Source organism: Manihot esculenta, chromosome 2 (genome assembly GCF_001659605.2).
Source record: "Manihot esculenta cultivar AM560-2 chromosome 2, M.esculenta_v8, whole genome shotgun sequence".
Lineage (NCBI taxonomy): Eukaryota > Viridiplantae > Streptophyta > Magnoliopsida > Malpighiales > Euphorbiaceae > Manihot > Manihot esculenta.
Window position 1 is genome coordinate 4,747,949 of NC_035162.2, and position 17,533 is coordinate 4,765,481.

At 34.9% G+C, this 17,533-nt stretch overlaps 3 protein-coding genes across 5 annotated transcripts; 2 read left to right on the top strand and 1 right to left on the bottom strand.

Annotated features, from left to right (window-relative positions):
- Nucleotides 1-1,193: 1,193 nt before the first annotated feature.
- Nucleotides 1,194-6,454, top strand: LOC110609927 (WPP domain-interacting tail-anchored protein 1). 2 transcript variants are annotated; one of them, XM_021749769.2, is made up of 5 exons: nucleotides 1,194-1,311; nucleotides 1,829-2,422; nucleotides 2,862-4,069; nucleotides 4,836-4,991; nucleotides 5,757-6,454. In XM_021749769.2, exons 2-5 carry the CDS (start codon nucleotides 1,861-1,863, stop codon nucleotides 5,955-5,957), a joined length of 2,127 nt encoding a protein of 708 aa, XP_021605461.1. In that variant the 5' UTR covers nucleotides 1,194-1,311; nucleotides 1,829-1,860; the 3' UTR covers nucleotides 5,958-6,454. The 2 variants fall into 2 exon arrangements, with proteins under 2 accessions (XP_021605461.1, XP_021605462.1); XM_021749770.2 differs by lacking the exon at nucleotides 1,194-1,311 and having other exon boundaries at nucleotides 1,318-2,422.
- On the bottom strand, nucleotides 6,092-10,963 carry LOC110609926 (pentatricopeptide repeat-containing protein At3g02330, mitochondrial). Of its 2 annotated transcripts, XM_021749768.2 has the most exons (4): nucleotides 10,935-10,963; nucleotides 7,198-10,724; nucleotides 6,723-7,101; nucleotides 6,092-6,229 (listed from the first exon to the last, which is right to left on the bottom strand). In XM_021749768.2, exon 2 carries the CDS (start codon nucleotides 9,897-9,899, stop codon nucleotides 7,221-7,223), a length of 2,679 nt encoding a protein of 892 aa, XP_021605460.1. In that variant the 5' UTR covers nucleotides 9,900-10,724; nucleotides 10,935-10,963; the 3' UTR covers nucleotides 6,092-6,229; nucleotides 6,723-7,101; nucleotides 7,198-7,220. The 2 variants fall into 2 exon arrangements, with proteins under 2 accessions (XP_021605460.1, XP_021605459.1); XM_021749767.2 differs by having other exon boundaries at nucleotides 6,723-10,724.
- Nucleotides 10,964-11,577: 614 nt separating this feature from the next.
- Nucleotides 11,578-12,787, top strand: LOC110603547 (E3 ubiquitin-protein ligase CIP8). Its single transcript, XM_021741302.2, has one exon. The coding sequence runs from the start codon at nucleotides 11,699-11,701 to the stop codon at nucleotides 12,692-12,694; it is 996 nt and encodes a 331-aa protein (XP_021596994.1). The 5' UTR covers nucleotides 11,578-11,698; the 3' UTR covers nucleotides 12,695-12,787.
- Nucleotides 12,788-17,533: the final 4,746 nt, after the last annotated feature.

Sequence of the window (17,533 nt, forward strand, 5' to 3'; positions counted from 1 at the left end):
GCACTAATCAACAAGATTACGACCCCATTAATTAAGTATTAATTCATTGATTATAAACAAGGGGCTATGGTTGCACCAGCTGTAAAACAAGTTCAAATCTGATTTGTGATGACTATAAATCTTGGCCATGAAAATTATTGGTATCTCCTTAAAATAATGGGATTTTTAACTTAATTCAGGAGGAAATATTTTATTGGGTAACTAAAGTGACTTCATGAGGTGAACCTGTATTCATGGGTGACATGAGATGGAAGTTAATGGGTTGTGATGGTGGGTCCAACAACCCATTACCCCATGAAAAGTCATTTGCACATTTCATTATCGAAGGGCTATTATTTTAAAAGGGATTAGACGCGGAGAGACGCAACTGATGGGGCAAAAATGGCGACTACTGGCTGGTTCAGTATTTTATGACAGCAAACAGCCTACGTGGCTTGCAGAATTGGAGGATTTTTGTTGGATGCTTGTCCTTGTCTCATCTCCACCCTCAAATACTACTATGGTTTGTCCAGACGCTCGCTTGCTGGTAAAAAGCTTTTGGAAGTTGCTGCTGAGTATCGATTGTGTGAATTTATCCTTTTTTTTTTCCAATCAATTGGCAAGCTGAGAATTGGCCCATCAACTTGACTAATCTTGGTTCATTTGCTAGTGTTTTCTAATGTTTGATGGTTCCTATCTCAGTTTTGTTATTCCTCCGTTGATGCCATTATGTAGGAGATTCTTTCATTGCTTAATCCTGTATTGGAGACTGCTCACAGAGATGTCGGCGACGCATTGCTGGAAATGAGGTTTCGGTTTGGGCCAGCTTGGTTTGTCCCCCCAGGCCTTAGCGAAGGCTTCTTTTGGATGGGCTGGAGCATGTTGTATCTGGGTTTAGGCTTGAGTTTTTGGACTGGTTGTTGCACTATTGTATCTACGTGCATAAGCTTGGACTTGTCTATGGGATCACAAATTATATTTTTTTGGAATTTCGATATGGTATCACAAATTATTAAAAATTTATTATGTAGATAAATACTTTTAAAAAAAATCAAGAAAAAAAAAAGGGAACGTGGAAGGAAGAGGCATAATACATTTATTATATATATTTTAATTAACTATAATAAATTTATTCTGTAAGCTGACAAGTGTCGCACAACCCATTGTGCACGTTAACATGCGGCACTCAATTAATTCTCTTATTTTTTTTAATAAACTCCTCTTTTTTACCTTAAAGAACTCTGCTTTATGACGGGTAAAAGATTATTATTCTGTTTCCACTTTCGGTTTCTCTCTCGTCTGTTGTAGGCGCACAGACGTATTCTCATAAGGGTACGTTCGGAAATAACTGTTCCTTTCAATTCTTGTTTCCGTTCTTTTTGGTGATTTTTCTCGTCAGTTTTCTCAAGAAAATGACAGAAAATGATATGGGTTATTTCATTGGTCCTTCAGAAGATTTCTCTGTTTTCCTTTGCAAGCCTAGATATGGGTGCTATTTTTAAAATTTGTGTGTGTGTGTTTTTTTTTTTAAATATAAGTAGCGATGGGGTATTTAAGTTTCTCTCTTAATAATATAGAAGCCATTGCCATCTACCTCTAGGCCTTCCATTTTAATCTTAATGTGCGCTACATAATGGAGTTTGATTTTGGTAGTGTTCCTAATATATATCTTCATACATTATTCTTTCCATCCTTTTCCTTTCTGGGTTTAGATGTTAGCGTTTTCACCACCATTGCCTTTCAAAGTTTTGAACGTGATCTGATGTAGCGTATGTGCCTAATGTATTGACCACCTATCTAGCTGGTTAGCAGGAAATTATTTATTTATCGTTGCTGTGTTGATATTCAGGCTTCAAGCTAGTTGAATGAGTGGAGATAAGGATGGGTAAGGAAGCTATTGCTGAAGTTAGAGTTTCTCTCGATGATGTCCGCTACGCAGATACAGAGGCTGAATCAAGTAAAATTGACTTAGTTGTGGCATTGTCGTCTAATGGGGAGTCAAGTTCCGAGTTAGTTATTGTAGAGGGGATTATAACAAGAATGGAATTAGATATGGCATGTGCTTCAGAGAAGTTGGTTAACCTAAGTGTACTTATGATGCACTTGGAATCCAAGGAAACTGAGTTTGAAACAACTTTCTCACTAGAAGGAGTTACATCGATAGATCCAGAGGAGGCTCTGGAATTTGATTTCCTGTCCAGGATTTTGGATTCTGAAGTGACAGAATTGGTTAAGTTCATGACAAGTACCCAGAAGAATTTTGTTGAGTCTCGTGAAATGATATCCTCGTACAAGCATTTGGGAGAAACTTTCATGGCAATGGAAGAAAAGTTGCTTGATTCTGAAAAATCACTGGAGCAGTCACTAGTTCAAGTCTCAGAAATTAGGAAGCATTATGCCAGGTTCCGGAGGACCTTGTCATGTCTGAATGGAGAAGAAAATTGTAAGCTTGTAGTTGTCATTATTAATTTTTTGTTATTCATATCTGCATATGAAGCATCAATTTTTTTCTGGATTATTTCAGAAATTCACAGCCTTGTATATTTATGGTCAAAATTGGCAGGGGATTCAAATTAATATGGAACTAAGAAATTCCTTCTCTTGCTAAAAGTTGATAGGAAGTTGGGAAATGTCCTCTTTCTCTATCCCTTCCCACCAAGCTCCGCCTCTTTCTTTCTATCTCTCTCCCCCATTTTTGTATTGATATCATGCTAGTTGAACTTTTGGAATAGTTTGTATAGGCTTAATTCTCTTGCTTTTAAAGGGACGTTTGCAACTAAAGAAGGTTTTGTTTCTATTACTGTTCTGTACTTCTATGAAGGCAGAACGATATATTAATTAGTCGTAAGTTTATTCACATTCTAATGCATGCTTGTTGACAGGGAATGGTAATGAGGGGTCAAACTTCTCAGAATGTAACCACTTTGTGGACGATAATCTGAACATCAAGATGCAAACCGCGGAACAGCAAAGACATGTTTTAAGGATGCTAGAGAAATCTTTGGCAAGAGAGATGGATCTTGAGAAAAAGCTAATTGAATCAATACAAATTGAGGAGGAACTGAAACATAGGATACTCTTTACAGAACAAGAAGTATTCTTTGTGGAACAAGAAGCAATAGATGTTTGTGAAAGGTGGTTCACAGCAGAAAATGCTGCAGAGGTCCTGATGGGCATTTCACAAGAACTACTGAGTCGATTAAAGATTTTTCATTTCAATTTAAATGGCCTAGTTAAACGAGAAGCTGAACTGAGAACAAAGCTTGAGAAGTCCATGGGACAGTTGGAAGCCAAAGAAAATGCTTTACAGAAGTTCAATAGCAGCAGCGAACTCAGCAACTTTGTTCTAGCACGCACCGATAGTTTAAAGGCAAGCTTGGTTGAAGCTGAAGATAAATTACTTCTTGCAAATTCTGAGGTCTTAGCTCTAAGAGAAAAAGTGAATTCCCTTGAGAAGCATCTGGAGGAATGTGGCTCTCAGCTGCCAAATGCAAATGTCTCTATGGAAGGAAGAGAGAAACAGCACAATGCTTTACAATCTGAGATCACTAACATGGAAAACACAATTGTGAATTTGAAAGAGGAACTAACTAAAGTGGAAAGTAGGGCAGCCAGTGCAGAAGTCAAGTGTATGTTGTCGGCAGAGACTAATTTGGAACTTAAAAAAGAGGTGGGCCATCTTAAGTATGCTTCAGAGAAAGTGGATTCCTTAGAGAAGCAATTGAGGGAATCTGATATTAGGCTTCAGCATGCAGTGGCTTCTGCTGATGCCAGTCAGGAGAAGCAAAATATGTTGTATGCTACAATTAGGGATATGGGAAATTTAATTGAGGATCTAAAGTTGAAAATTCAGAAAGCAGAAGGTCGAGCAGACAGTACAGAGGACAAGTGCGTTGTATTATCTGAATCAAATGCTGAACTAAATGAAGAACTGAGATTTTTGAGGGGAAGGCTGGAATGCTTGGAGATATCTTTGAATCAAGCTGAAGAAGCAAAAAATTTTGCTGCTAAGAATATTGGCTTACAGACTAAAGCAATAAAAGATTTGGTGATGCAATTGGCCATTGAAAGAAAGCATCTTCATAAGCAGGTCTTCACCTCTCAAATTCTAAATTTTAGTTCATTAGATTCAGAGGTCTGTTTAACCATGGGTTGTTGATTTTATTTGTCTCTTTCACCTGAATGTAGTACAATAGTTTTTCTTTTTCAACATTTGAATATTTTTTATTTCTAAGTAGCAAGTTTTAGCTCAAAATTTAAAGCCAAGGACCTTTATCAAAATATGTCAGCTGTATATAGCTCCTGAGGTTATAGCATAAAAGTAAACCTCTTTCTTCCAAAACAGCAGAGAAACCTTAATTACTAACTGCGGTTTCAGTACATTAAAGTTGAACCGTTGTGTGTAAACAAGCAAGGGCATGTCTGTGGAGTGGGGTGAAACGTTACCATGATATTATATGATAATTTGTAAGTTGTGAATAATGGAATAGAAGCTTGGAGATAGGTGATGACGCAAAAAGTTTGTATTTGTTTCTTCACCATTTATTACTCAATTAAGAGACAATATGAGAACATAGTGATATATTTTTTTGCCAATATACTTTCCATGTTTCCACCATTGGTCACAAATGTCCAAATAATTATTTTCATCTTGCTAATAAGCATAAATGATGTATCTATTTGTCAACTTCTTGAATTGTTAATTTTCATGACCTGCTAACTATTACAAGGTTCTGATTAACTAAACACACAGTCACACACACAACTGAATACGGATGCATGTATGTGTGTGCGCGCTTGTAGGCATGAATGACTATTTTAGCATATTCTTCCTAATGCTTTTGCGGTATTTGCAGATGACATTCTTAGCACATGAGAACAAAAGTTTGGTGCTGAAGTTACAGCAAACAAGAAAGGATCCCTTTGTATTTACCAACTGCAATATTGGAAATGGTGAAAAACCTCCGTTTCCTGAGAATGAAGTAACCAAGGTCTCAGAATCAGGTTCCAAGGTTGGTTCTAGCTATTATATTTTGAAATGAGCTTAGCTTCAGTGATTGGGTTCTTAAATGCAAATGGGTAGGTTTTCTTTGGAGAATGGGGGCTATCAATGATATGCAAGACAAATGAACGCAATGCTTAGGTGTAGGAGGCTGTGTGTGCTTATTGCAAATGATGATCATTGTTGGACCTCCAAACTTGCTTCTCTCTGGCACACTAATTCACACTGGTTGTCTCTCTCGTTCTCTATGCTCCCTCGCCAAACCCCTATTTCCTGGTGATTTGTCTACGCCCAAATATGTAGCACATATAATGAATAATAAATCGGTGAAAAGTTTTTTGCTAGATGAAAGGTAAAAGTAAGTAAATTTCGAATTTCAAGGTTTCTGTTCTGATAATAAGTTATTTGGCATGGTTGTACAAACTTAGAGAAAAGGGTTGCTCAAGAGAACCACATAGGCACAGTTACCACAAATTTACCAAACATTGCTGGGTTAGTTGTTGCAGAATGAAATCATCATTTAGAACCAAGTGGAATTTTGCGGGGTTCTTGAACCTTCAAATTCCCATTATCTTATTCAATGAAACTGAATGTTCTCTAATAAGTGGAAAATAATATTTAGTAGATTTTTAGTGTTGAAGGCCAGGAGAAACTAAGAGACATAGAAATTATAATTTCTCAGGCTTGCTATTTCTGCTAGTACTATCTTTGCTTGAAAGTATCATGGAATATTATAGAACATCATTAATTCATTTTAGCCCTGGTATTCTTTCAGTGTTCAGAGTTGGATAAGAACCAGAAAGATGTATTTGTTGGTGAAACTAAAGTGACAGCTGGAGATTCATTTTTGGAGCCTGAAAATGTAAGGAGAATGGATGCAGGAGTGCTCAACTATAAGCATGTTATCATGGCGGCACTCATCTTGTTGATTTCAGCAGCTGTTTACTCGTTTCAGCGGCAGGGCCTCCACTTATGATTGCGGAGATCCTAACTTCTTTTTTTACCATGTAAATGAAGACTGGAAAGTAACATAGAAGAGAAGTATTATCATTTTCAGACAGATCAGACTTGTGTGTGTGTGTGTGAGAGAGAGAGAGAGAGAGAGCGAGAGAGAGAGAGAGAGAGAGAGAAACAGAAAGAAGATACTTATTCCTTCAAGCATCCAACCTATCCTTACAGAATATGTTTGTTCTTCGTCAGCCTTTGTGGCACGAGCAATGCAACCCTTACTTGCTTAACTCCTTTCCCCTGCAGGAAACCAATATCCTCTTATCAAACAAGAGCAGCGATGCCAGTATTATCAGTACTATGCCAAACCAAGCGAAGTTAATGGCTATTTTTGGTCTGTTTTGTGTGACTACGTATAAAAAGAAAAGTTCACTGCTCATATTTGCATTAGTTGGCATGTTGTAACCTTCCCATTGAAAAACAAAAGGAATAAGAGATGCCAAAGGGGCATCAGACTTTTGAGTATTGAATCAGGTCAAACTTTCCGGCTTTATCAACTCTCTTGCACTACCTACAGCGAAGATAGCTAGCTCATTTTGTAGTTTGCAAAATATTAAGAGTTTGTAGTTTGTTTAATTGTTAAAATAAATCAAATATAAATTTAGTGAAATTATATTGAATTCTACATTTCACTTATATCAAATTAAATAAGAAAATTCATTTCAAATAAATTCTATTATATTTCACAAACAAATAAATACTGTATAAAAAATACGGTATAAAAGATTTTTACTTGTCGTGGGGCAAAGTTCACAGGACATGTGCGGTTATGGGTGATAATTTGCAAAAATACGGAGTCGTTGAGCCTGCTGTTCCCCAAGTGGATAATAAACGTTGTCGTTTTCTTCGACGCCTTGATATTTTCACTCAATTACACTGTCCTGCCAAATTGTGCCTTTCTTTCGGACTTTCAGTTCAATTATTCACCGGGAATTGAGACTCAAAAATCATAATGGAAATCCTTGAAAGAGAACTCATTCACAGCCACCCTAAAGTTGATTTCCTCGTCCAATTTCTGCTCATCTACAACTTATAAGGGATTCAACCTTTTCCCGTTTCTAGTACTTTGTCTTTGTATAGCAGTAATTTCCATTACGTTACCCTTGCCGAATCTGTCATAGGACAGTAGCTTGTCAAAATATTACTTTTGGTTTGTTAACTCAGAATTCCAGTGACATGGCTAAATAGTTCAAAAATCTCATATTTACCATGTCAGTCGACAGTTGCTGAACTATAGATTGTAAGTACCGCTTCTTAGCTCTTCTGGCTGCTCATATTCTTCTGCTTCCCCATCAAAGGAAAAATCAACGTCTGGTGTGCATCCATCCCACTTCATCTCGCTAATTAGCAAATCAAGCATTTCATAGATCCCTTCACACCTCTCGTGAGCCTTGTCCCCAACAAGAAACGCATGCACCTCCTCTTTTACCTCAATCCAGCTGCAACCTGGCTCCTTCTTTAGTTTATTTTGCCTCATCATTTTTCTCATCTCGGAAACCTTAGCCCACATTCCTGCATCAGCATAAATATTTGATAGAAGAACGCAAGCAGAAGAGTCTTGAGGTTCTAATTGCAAGATAGAATTTGTGGCTTTTTCTGCAATCTTAAATTCCCCATGGATCTTGCAAATATTAAGAAGAGTTCTCCACATGACCGCATCAGCTTCAAGAGGCATCTCTTGGATAAGCTGCAAAGCCTCACCAACACGGCCTGATCTGCCTATTATATCAACCATGCACGAATAATGCTCTAATTGAGGATCTAAACCATAATCACTTACCATTGCATTGAAGTAATATAACCCTTTATCAACAAGTCCAATATGTGCACAAGCTCTAAGAACAGAAATAAAAGTTGCATGGTTTGGGTTTACATTCTGAAGTTGCATATTCTCAAAAGCTTTAAGGGCCTCTTCCCCAAGACCGTGCTGAGCATAACCACAAATAATAGCATTCCATGTCACAAAATCTCTATCAGGAGCTTTCTCAAATACTAGTTGGGAATCTTGCATATTTCCACACTTTGAGTACATATCAACGAGAGTGCTGGATATATATACATCTGAATGTAATTTTTGTTTAATGATTTGAGCGTGTATTTGCTTTCCCAATCCAATAGTAGCTAAATTAGCACAAGTATCAAGCACTATTGCATAAGTGAAGTTGTCTGGCTTCACACCCATTTCCAACATCCAAGAGAAAAAACTGAGAGCATTCTCACTCTGTTCTAGCAGTGAGAACCCAGAAATAATTGCATTCCATGAAACCGTTGTTTGCTTTTCTGTTCTGTTATGTATTTTCTCAGCCTCTTCCACCATTCCACACTTGCAATACATATCAACAAGAGCACCCGCTACAAAGGATTCGAACCCCATCCCAGATTTGATAATCCTATTATGGATTTCCATGCCACTATTTAGAGCTTGCTTACTGGCACAAGCTTTCAGGATGCTTCCATAAGTGAACTCATCAGGCTCCATCCTTGAGCGAAGCATTGATGCGAAAAGGGCAAGTGTATCCTCTTCATTTCCATTCTGCTCCTGAGCAGCAATAATTGCATTCCAAGACACGGCATCTCTTCTATCCATACCATTAAACATGTGAACAGCTTCAGCCAAAGCACCACATTTACCATACATGTCAAGAATTGCATTAGCCACACAAATGTTTGAACTGAAAGTGGTCTTAACTGCTAATGCATGTGCTTGAAGCCCCTCTATATCCCTTTTAATGGATGCACAAGCACTGAATGCCCCAGATAGACTAATTTCATCAAAACCAAGGCCAGATTTTAGCAAAAGACGAAATAATAGTAAAGCTTCAAACCCTTGGTCATTTCGAGCATACCCAACAATAATGGCGTTATAACATTGCAAACTATGTTTTGGCAATGAGTTAAAAAGCTTTTGGGCATCAGTCATGCTACCACATTTTGCATACATATCCAAAGTGGCAGTTCCTACAATGATATCCCATCCAAAACCACACTTCAAAGCATGTCCATGAAACTGAGAGCCCAATTTTAATGCAGACAGCCCTGCACAGGACCTGAAAACACTAGCATAGATAGATTGACTGACCCCAATTCCAGCACTTTGCATCTCTTTGAACAACTCTAAACCCTCCACATACTGATCATTTTGAACACAACCGGCAATCATGGCACTCCAAGAAACCCAATTCTTTACTGGAATTTCACCAAAAACCCGAAGTGAATCATCTAATCTCTTACACTTTGCATACATATCCAACAAAGCACTCCCTGTAATCACATCATTATCAAATCCCATTCGGATAACAAGCCCATGAACCTGAATACCGACTCCACCCTCTTCCAGACTCGCACACGCTTTCAGAACAACGGCGAAAGTCGTCGGGTCAAACCTCACGCCCGATCTACCCATGTCCATGAAAAACTCAATTGACTTTCGACACTCACCGTTCTGTAGAAACCCAGAAATCATAGAATTCCATGATACCACATCTCTCTGGGGCAAGCTAATAAAAAACTCCCTAGCAATATCCATTTTCCCAAAACCAGCATACCCGAATATCATTGTGTTATAAGAAATGACATCCCTTTGATTCATTCTGTCAAACACTTTGTAAGCATTGTTCAAATGGGAACATTTCACGTACATTTGGATCAAACAATTTGAGACAAAGATTGTAGGGACAAAACCAGAAATTATCATGCGTGCGTGGGCTTGTTTTCCTGGATTTAGGGAGCGGTGATTGGAGCATTCCTGGAAAATATGGGAAAAAGTTTTTATCTTGGTGGATGGTTTTGATTGGTTTGGGGCAAGAAGTGTAGAAAAGGAGAAGGTTTGTAGAGCATTGTTGAACAGAATTATTGGTGGGCGAGGGCAGATTCTTGCGACTAAGCAAAGTGGAGAAGTGCGCTTTGCCATGAACAATGGCAGTCATGGTTCGCTCCGTTCTTCCAGTGTTTGAAATTAAGCGTTTGTGCGGCGCTATCTTCCTTTCCCTCCTTTTGGAGGGTCCTTTCTTTATGGGCTAGTTCTTAAATTACATTTTAGTCATCATCAACGTCTTTTAAATTAATTAATATTTTTGCTATAATATGAACAATAGGATTGAAATTTTTCAGCCAATTAAAATTCCCCAATCTCAATAAGCAAACACAAATACTTTATAATTGCGAAAACAACAACGACCCCACTTAAGAGAGAGAGAGAGAAATGACATGACGATTATTCTTAGGTACAAGACAAGCACTAAATCATAATTACTGACGAATGATGATGATCCTGGAGGACCTTATGTATATATGACACAACTTGGCCTGTCAGGACGATTTCTGGCAGGGCAAAGGGAGCTCACACAAAAGGAGCCAACAACTATACGCCATGAGTTTTCTTGGAACAACTGCAGAAAACAGAAGGGTCAGTGACATACAAAGGCAATCAGGTGAATCCCTGGAGCCAACTTGGGAGAAACCTGCCAGAGTAGAATTCCAACAATTGATGCATAAAAATTTAGCATCACCAAGCAAAAGAAGACGACGTGGTAAGTTCAAGGCTAAATAGCAAAGTTTCCATTGCTATTGACAGCCCACAAGGCTGCAAAGCACAAATGTGTTGGCCCATCCTTTCTTCTTGCTGGGGATTGCTAATGCTTCTAATTATATCAGCTGGACGCTCTTGGATATTGCTTTCCATCTCAACTTCATTGCCGGTTGGGCTCTTTTATCGGTTCCATGGATTGCTCACGAGCTGAAAAAGAGAAGGAAAAGTTACTTTTATACCATAATTCTGTTAAAAAAATAGTCTAATTGATAGTGGGTTCACTCAATATAAAACCACAGAACAGGCATTGCTATTTTTGTAAATTTTCTATGATGGCATTGGTTAATTCAGCTATTAAAAACAGCAGAAATAAGCTAGAAATTAAAGAAAAAGAAAAGATTGGAGGGTGGGATGGACCTTGTCCAAATTGGAGTGAAGCGGGAGAGAGATGTTGCTTTTCGCCCATCAGGCCCTTTTATAGTGTCTTAAGTGTCTTGAGAAAATGGGACAGAGCTTTGTAGGTAACGAATTGATTGATTAATTTTTGGATTTATAATTAATGTCATCAAATTTCACAATCTATGAGTTGTTAAAATCTATAACTCTCCATTTAATTTGTTTCTGCAAGTTCAATGATATATTCTTAATTGTGGAATCATATGCATTTTAACCGTTTCTTATGAACCTTTTCCTTCTATACTAATAGTTATTATTTAATTGAATTATTATATAATTACATTGAAGACTTAATATAATATAATAATAGTCTAAAATAGACTATTTACAGCTTAATCAGATGGAATAAAAAGATTTCTTAATTCTTTCAAATCCTATATATACATATTCCGATTTTAACGATTCTTATTATTTATATATTATTCTTATATTGAGAATTTACTCTTATTGATAAAGATGCGGCACATCATTTTTAGAAAAAAAAAAATTATAAGGACCTTTTCATGAATTTTTATAAAATTCAGGATTTTATAGTAATTTTTTCTTTATTGTTCATTTGTGATGCGGCAAATTGCTATAGGCCCAAAGGTAATCCAGTGGGCGAGGTCCTACTGTAGAGAATATACTCTCCAATAACCTATAAATACCCAAATGGCGCTTCGCTAATCAGGCGTTCCAATTTCCAGGTATTTTGTCCTTCTAGTTTTCCTCTACCAGACGTAAACATGGACTCCCACTCCAATCTCTCCCACCCCAATTTTTCTGTCTCTTTCGACTCCGATAGGGTCTCCGGCAGCCACTCCTGTTCGGATTCGTATTCCAGTGTACGCGCTTATCCTCTCGAGCCACACCAACCGTTCAGTCATGGCGATCGCGAGTTCGATTTGGGTCTAGATGTCATAACAGAGTCCATGGATGACTTGGATTCTTGGGTTCCTAAAGATAACAACAACGTTGACGATCTCTCGAGCTATATGGGGGAGTTAGGATCTGGGTTCGAGGTTGAGGTTGAGGTTGAGTTGCCTAGGAATGAAGCTCGCGCCGATGGGCTTCGAGTTTCCAGGGTTGACACGGAGTTGGAGCCGGATGCTGGCGGCGAAATTGTCGATTTGAGTGCTGGTGGTGATGAACCGGGCTCTCCTGGATTGTGGGATAGTTTTATTGATAATCATATGGGGTTGGCCAATCCAAATGAGGGTTTTGAATGGGATGAATTGGAGCAAGCAATCGATGAAAGTGAAAGTCTGAGTATGGCGATTGATAGAGTCGAGGAATCATTGATTCCATCATCCAGCATTTCAGCCGTTACAGAAGACGAGGAACCAATGGACGATATTGAGAGAGAACTTTTAATGGCCTTTGACGATAATGTGAATTCAATTGAGGATTCTTATATGTTTGATGCTGATTATGATACCCTTATGGAACAACTGGCGGATAGTGACGTTCATTGGAGGGGAAGTCCACCGGCAGCAAAAACAGTAGTTAAAAACCTTCCTCTAGTAGTCTTGGGAAAGGAGGACTTTGCGGTTTGTGCCATTTGCAAGGACGAGGTGGAGGAGGGGGAGATGGTAAATAAGTTACCTTGTGGCCATTACTATCATGGAGATTGCATTGTGCCTTGGTTGAGGATGAGGAGTACTTGTCCGGTTTGTCGATATGAGTTGCCGACTGATGAGGAGGACTATGAGAGCAGGAAGAGGAGGAGGACGGGATACTGAGAGCTGGAGGTGGCATTTCCAACGGATTCAACAGAGGCTTAAACTCTTGAAATGTTTGCATAGTTCAGTATTTGAAACTTTAGGAACAGTCCTTCTTTGTAACTACAATTAGAACATTTATGTAATTTTTTTAAATAGATTTTCTATTTAGATTAAGAACCCTTTAATTATATCCCTTTATTTAAAATAAAAAATTTCATTTAAAAAAATTATATGTGATTTTTTAAAAATTTATTTAAATTTTTTTTCTTTCAAAATAAATCATGCCAAATAAAATATATTTTTAATGTAATTAAAGTGAATGGATTTATGAATATAATTTAATTTTATTTAGGACAAATAAATTAAATATATAAATAATTAATATATATTGAGATATTGAAATTTAACAAAATATATGGGTTGCATAATATATTGTATTATTTTTATCATGATAGTTTTGTTAAATATTTAAATGTTAAAATTTTATAAAATAAATATAAAAATTGAATGCATAAACAAAATTTTTATACAAACTCAAATTAACAGTAAAAAATTTTTCAGTTTTTCTATTTTATGTTATTTAATTAATTGAAAAGAATTTCTAGCGAAAATGAAATTTAAGCTAACATATAAAGGGGAGTATAAGAAGTAATAATTAAAATATAAATAATAATAATAATAATAAATCACGTATTATAAAATTAATAATATTATAATATATTAATAAAAAGTAAAAATTTAATAAATTTTTTTTAATTTTTTTTTATGAAAATGAGAGAAATATCATTAATTCAAAGCGATCAAATAAACTATATGAGGAGGAGAGACATGAACCCAAACTCTTTGACCTGATTCAGAATGAGCTGATATTGTTAGAATATGAGCGACATCACCTGTGAATAAAATCACATCTTACTTCTTTATAACTGGATAGAAGCAATTTACAATTTTGAATCAAAAGACATCATCTAACGAAGTATTGTTAATGGACACAACAAGAACCTGAATATTCAATTCGAAAAAAACTCGACCACAACTGCACTCTTTAATCCAGCTCAACACCTCTCGAAAAATCATTGTCTCAGCACACTTAATCTCCATCTGACTGCAAAAATAGTCTGCTTTAACCGCCATAAATTTACCATTAGCGTCTCGGACTACACACCGAAACCTAGTAAATTTCGTTGCGAGTTTAAAGAAGCATTAATATTAACCTTAATCCGACCATGCGGTAAACTCTGTTGATAATGCGAGTTTAGTGGTTATTTTTTTTTTGTTTTGTTATTAATGTGTTGTAACGTGATAAATAATATCTCCATAATTGCAAGGTTTCCTTTAACACGTATATTAAGGGTTTCCCACAGAAGAAAACATAGTTTCTTTTTTTTTTTTTGTAGCTAGTAGTGATGGTTTTAATTAGGCTCTTCTAGATCCTTGGTTTCTTCTGACAAGTGGATCTTTTGTGCTTCAGCAACATTGAGCTTATGCTCTTTCAGATCCAAAGTCTGGACTCTGTTACTCAAGTTAGCCTAGAATTTGGTTGTTTGAATTTAATTGGTAAGGCTTTGGACGTTTCTTCTTGATCCGGATTTAGGTTTTGGTCAGAATTTTTTGTTAGGCCTGCATTTGTATGGTTGTTAGTTTTCTTTGGCTGTTGCATTTAACTTTAAGCTTTCATTTAATAAACTTTTTCTATATCTAATAAAAAAATTCCATTATAAGTCAATAAAAATAAAGATGATATATTTAACTTAGCTGGGAGATAAAAAAAAAATATATAACCCTAATTCTTAAAGAGGACGGTTCATTTTTCGAGCTAATTGGATTTGAATTGCTGTGATTATAAATAATGGAGTTTAAAGCTATATTATTTAAATATTTACTGTAAATATTTTACCGACTCACTTTTGATTTTTGAATTCCATCCATAAGTTGAATCGGAGAAGTTTAATATGTTATCTAGACTTTTTAAATTTTTTTTTAAAGTATGACAAACCGTGATTTCAAATAAAATAATGTGAAAGATTCGTTAAAGAAAACAGATTAAATTTTTTGTTTGTTATAAATTAAATTTAAAAACTAAAATTAGTCGTTTTCTCTGTAATCATCAGCTCGTTTTTTATAAATTCAATCGGGTGTTTACAATTTAAAGTAAAATGATTCAATTCACGAATTAAATTTGAACCAATATCTCCGTCGTTTCAAAAATATTTTACAAACAAACAAATATGTCATTTTCACGAATGGGAAGCTTATGGTGTCCACAAAAGCAATTAAGAATTATTAATTGAATCATTCTGGGATTGAAAAATGAAGAATTGTTAAAGTGGTGGTGGTGATGCATCCTCTTCTTTGTTTTACTTTAAAATTTTACAGGATTCTTTTGTTATTTTTGGTCCACTCCACCCCACCTTGCCTTGTCCAACCCCATCCTAATTTTTATCCCCAAAGCACGCTTTGCTGCTGTCTTTACCATTCTTGTCCTTTAGGTGCCTTAAATGAATTATATTGATTATTGTTAATTACCTATCATCAAGTTCTGCCATTTCTTTAACTTACAGGCAATTTTGTAACTAGACAAAGCATAGTAAATTTTTTTATTCATATCAAGATTTTTAAATACAACTCTATTTATATATTAAGGGTTCTGCTTTTTTGAAGATAAAATAATAATGTTGTAATTCTGAGTGACGAGATTACAGTTATTATATGATTAAATTTCCCATAATTATGGGCTTCTAATTTGAAACGGCAGAAATCCTAATTATGGGACAAAAGTTGAAATTATGGGGGGTAGATAGAGGGTTAATTCGGACTTCCAACCATTAGGAACAGTGGACAGCTTTACCTTTCTCTCTAAGTAATCCAATTCAATCAATTTGCGGCTCTCTCTCACCCTCTCCCTTCAGGCCTTCCCCTTTCAATGTTTGATTAGACCATTTCTTTTTTATCCAATATTACCCCATCATATCAATCATCATTATATTTTTGTTCCCAGGTGATTCTTTTTCTTAATTTTTTTTTTATTATGTAAAAAAGATTATATTAAAAAATTGTGTAAGTTCAGAATAATATATATCAAAATGAAAAAGCAAATCGTTTAAAATAAAATTCACAATACACAATAAAATAAGTCTAATAAATTAATAGAGCTGAGTATTCTCGATTCAAATTAGATATTTTATACAATCGACACATAAAAAATAACATTTTAAGCAATTACCACATAAAAAACATCAATACAACAACGTCTAAAACAAAAATATTTTAAAACTAAGCAATAATTAAAACAAGTCAAATGAAGTCAATCTTATACCAGTAATCTTTACATCCAAAATAAAAATAATACAGACTCACAAAGATAATTGATAAAGAAAATGAACCACCAGTGTTAATATTGCTTTTTAATGGACCACAAATTAATATACAATAGACTAAAAAACCACAAGTTAATATACAATAGACTAAAAATTATTATTACCGCTTATTAAATCAAAATTAGTCCATAACATTCTTAATCTCATATAATCCTAGAGTAGCGATAATAAAACCGATCAAATTTTAATATCAAATAGATCACTAGTCTCATGTTCAAAACCATAATTACTGTTATAGAATCTCAAACCAAACAAAAAAGCCAACCAACAATAAAAATAAAAAGAAAATCAAATAAAATCAAACCATGAAACTTGTTCTCCCAAAGGGAGAGGAGTCCCTTTTCCTTCAATTATGTGAAACTTGGTAAACCAACTTTGTCATTCTTTAATATTTTATTATGTAGAATAATAATAATAATAATAATAATAATATACTGCAGAATAATTATCGTTCACTAGACTAAAAATCAATTCATGACATTATCAATTTTATATAGTCATAAAGTAATTATAATAGAGCTGATCAGATTTTATCTCATCTTTAAAATTATCCATAGTTATTACCATTGTAAAATTTCATACTAACGGGCAATAAAATTAAAGAATAAAAAAATATTAAAAAAAAATTGAAGAAAACTGGACCGTCGAACTCGTTCTCCCGAAGGGAGAGGAGCCCCTTTTCCTTAAACCTGATGTAAAACTTTGGTCAACCAACTTCTTCATTGCTTTTTTTTTTTTTTAAATAATAATAATAAATAATTGATTAAAAATTGAATTAAATTAAATTTTTTATTTGATTTAATATTATGTGTTTTATAATTTAATTCTAATTTTTAATAAAATTTATTTTTAATTTCATTGAGAACTATACTAACTGTTCATTTTTAGTTTTAGAATTAGTAAAAAAATATGTGATTATGTTTTTGTAAAAACAATAAAATATTATAATACATTAGAAGCAAACGTAAGGAGGAAACATATCAAGTGTTAGAATGTTGTCTATACAAAAGGACAGACATCAACCCCAGATAATAGATCTTTGTACATTTTCATCATTATTTTTGATATTTTCAAGATTTTTCACCCCACGAATTATGGACCAAATGAAGCTAAGGTGATAATCAAGAAAGACAAACTTCTTGTGATTAAATATGGAGAAAATGATGGAGCTGTCAAATGATGATGGGTTTATCCTCTATTTGCCAACGGTGTTAATGAATTTCCATGCTTTTATCTAATAATTATTACAAATCTTTCATCAATATTTTTTTAATAATTAGTTTAAATTAAGCTCATACTCTAAAAATTTAAAAAATTAAATTAAACCCGATTAAATTCATATAATTTAAATCGTACAGACTCAATACATCATTATACATAGCAAATCACACTGCGTGAATGTTTTATAATTCTTTTTAGTAGTTTAAAATTATCTAAATAATCAACATCGATAGTTATGAAAAAATATTAAATTAGCAAA

Coding starts and splice junctions, on each gene's coding strand:
- LOC110609926 (XM_021749768.2), bottom strand. CDS start 9,899: ATGGCAAAGCGCACTTCTCCACTTTGCTTAGTCGCAAGAATCTGCCCT.
- LOC110609927 (XM_021749769.2), top strand. CDS start 1,861: ATGGGTAAGGAAGCTATTGCTGAAGTTAGAGTTTCTCTCGATGATGTC. Junction 4,070..4,835: donor GAAAGCATCTTCATAAGCAG/GTCTTCACCTCT, acceptor CGGTATTTGCAG/ATGACATTCTTAGCACATGA. Junction 4,992..5,756: donor TCTCAGAATCAGGTTCCAAG/GTTGGTTCTAGC, acceptor GTATTCTTTCAG/TGTTCAGAGTTGGATAAGAA.
- LOC110603547 (XM_021741302.2), top strand. CDS start 11,699: ATGGACTCCCACTCCAATCTCTCCCACCCCAATTTTTCTGTCTCTTTC.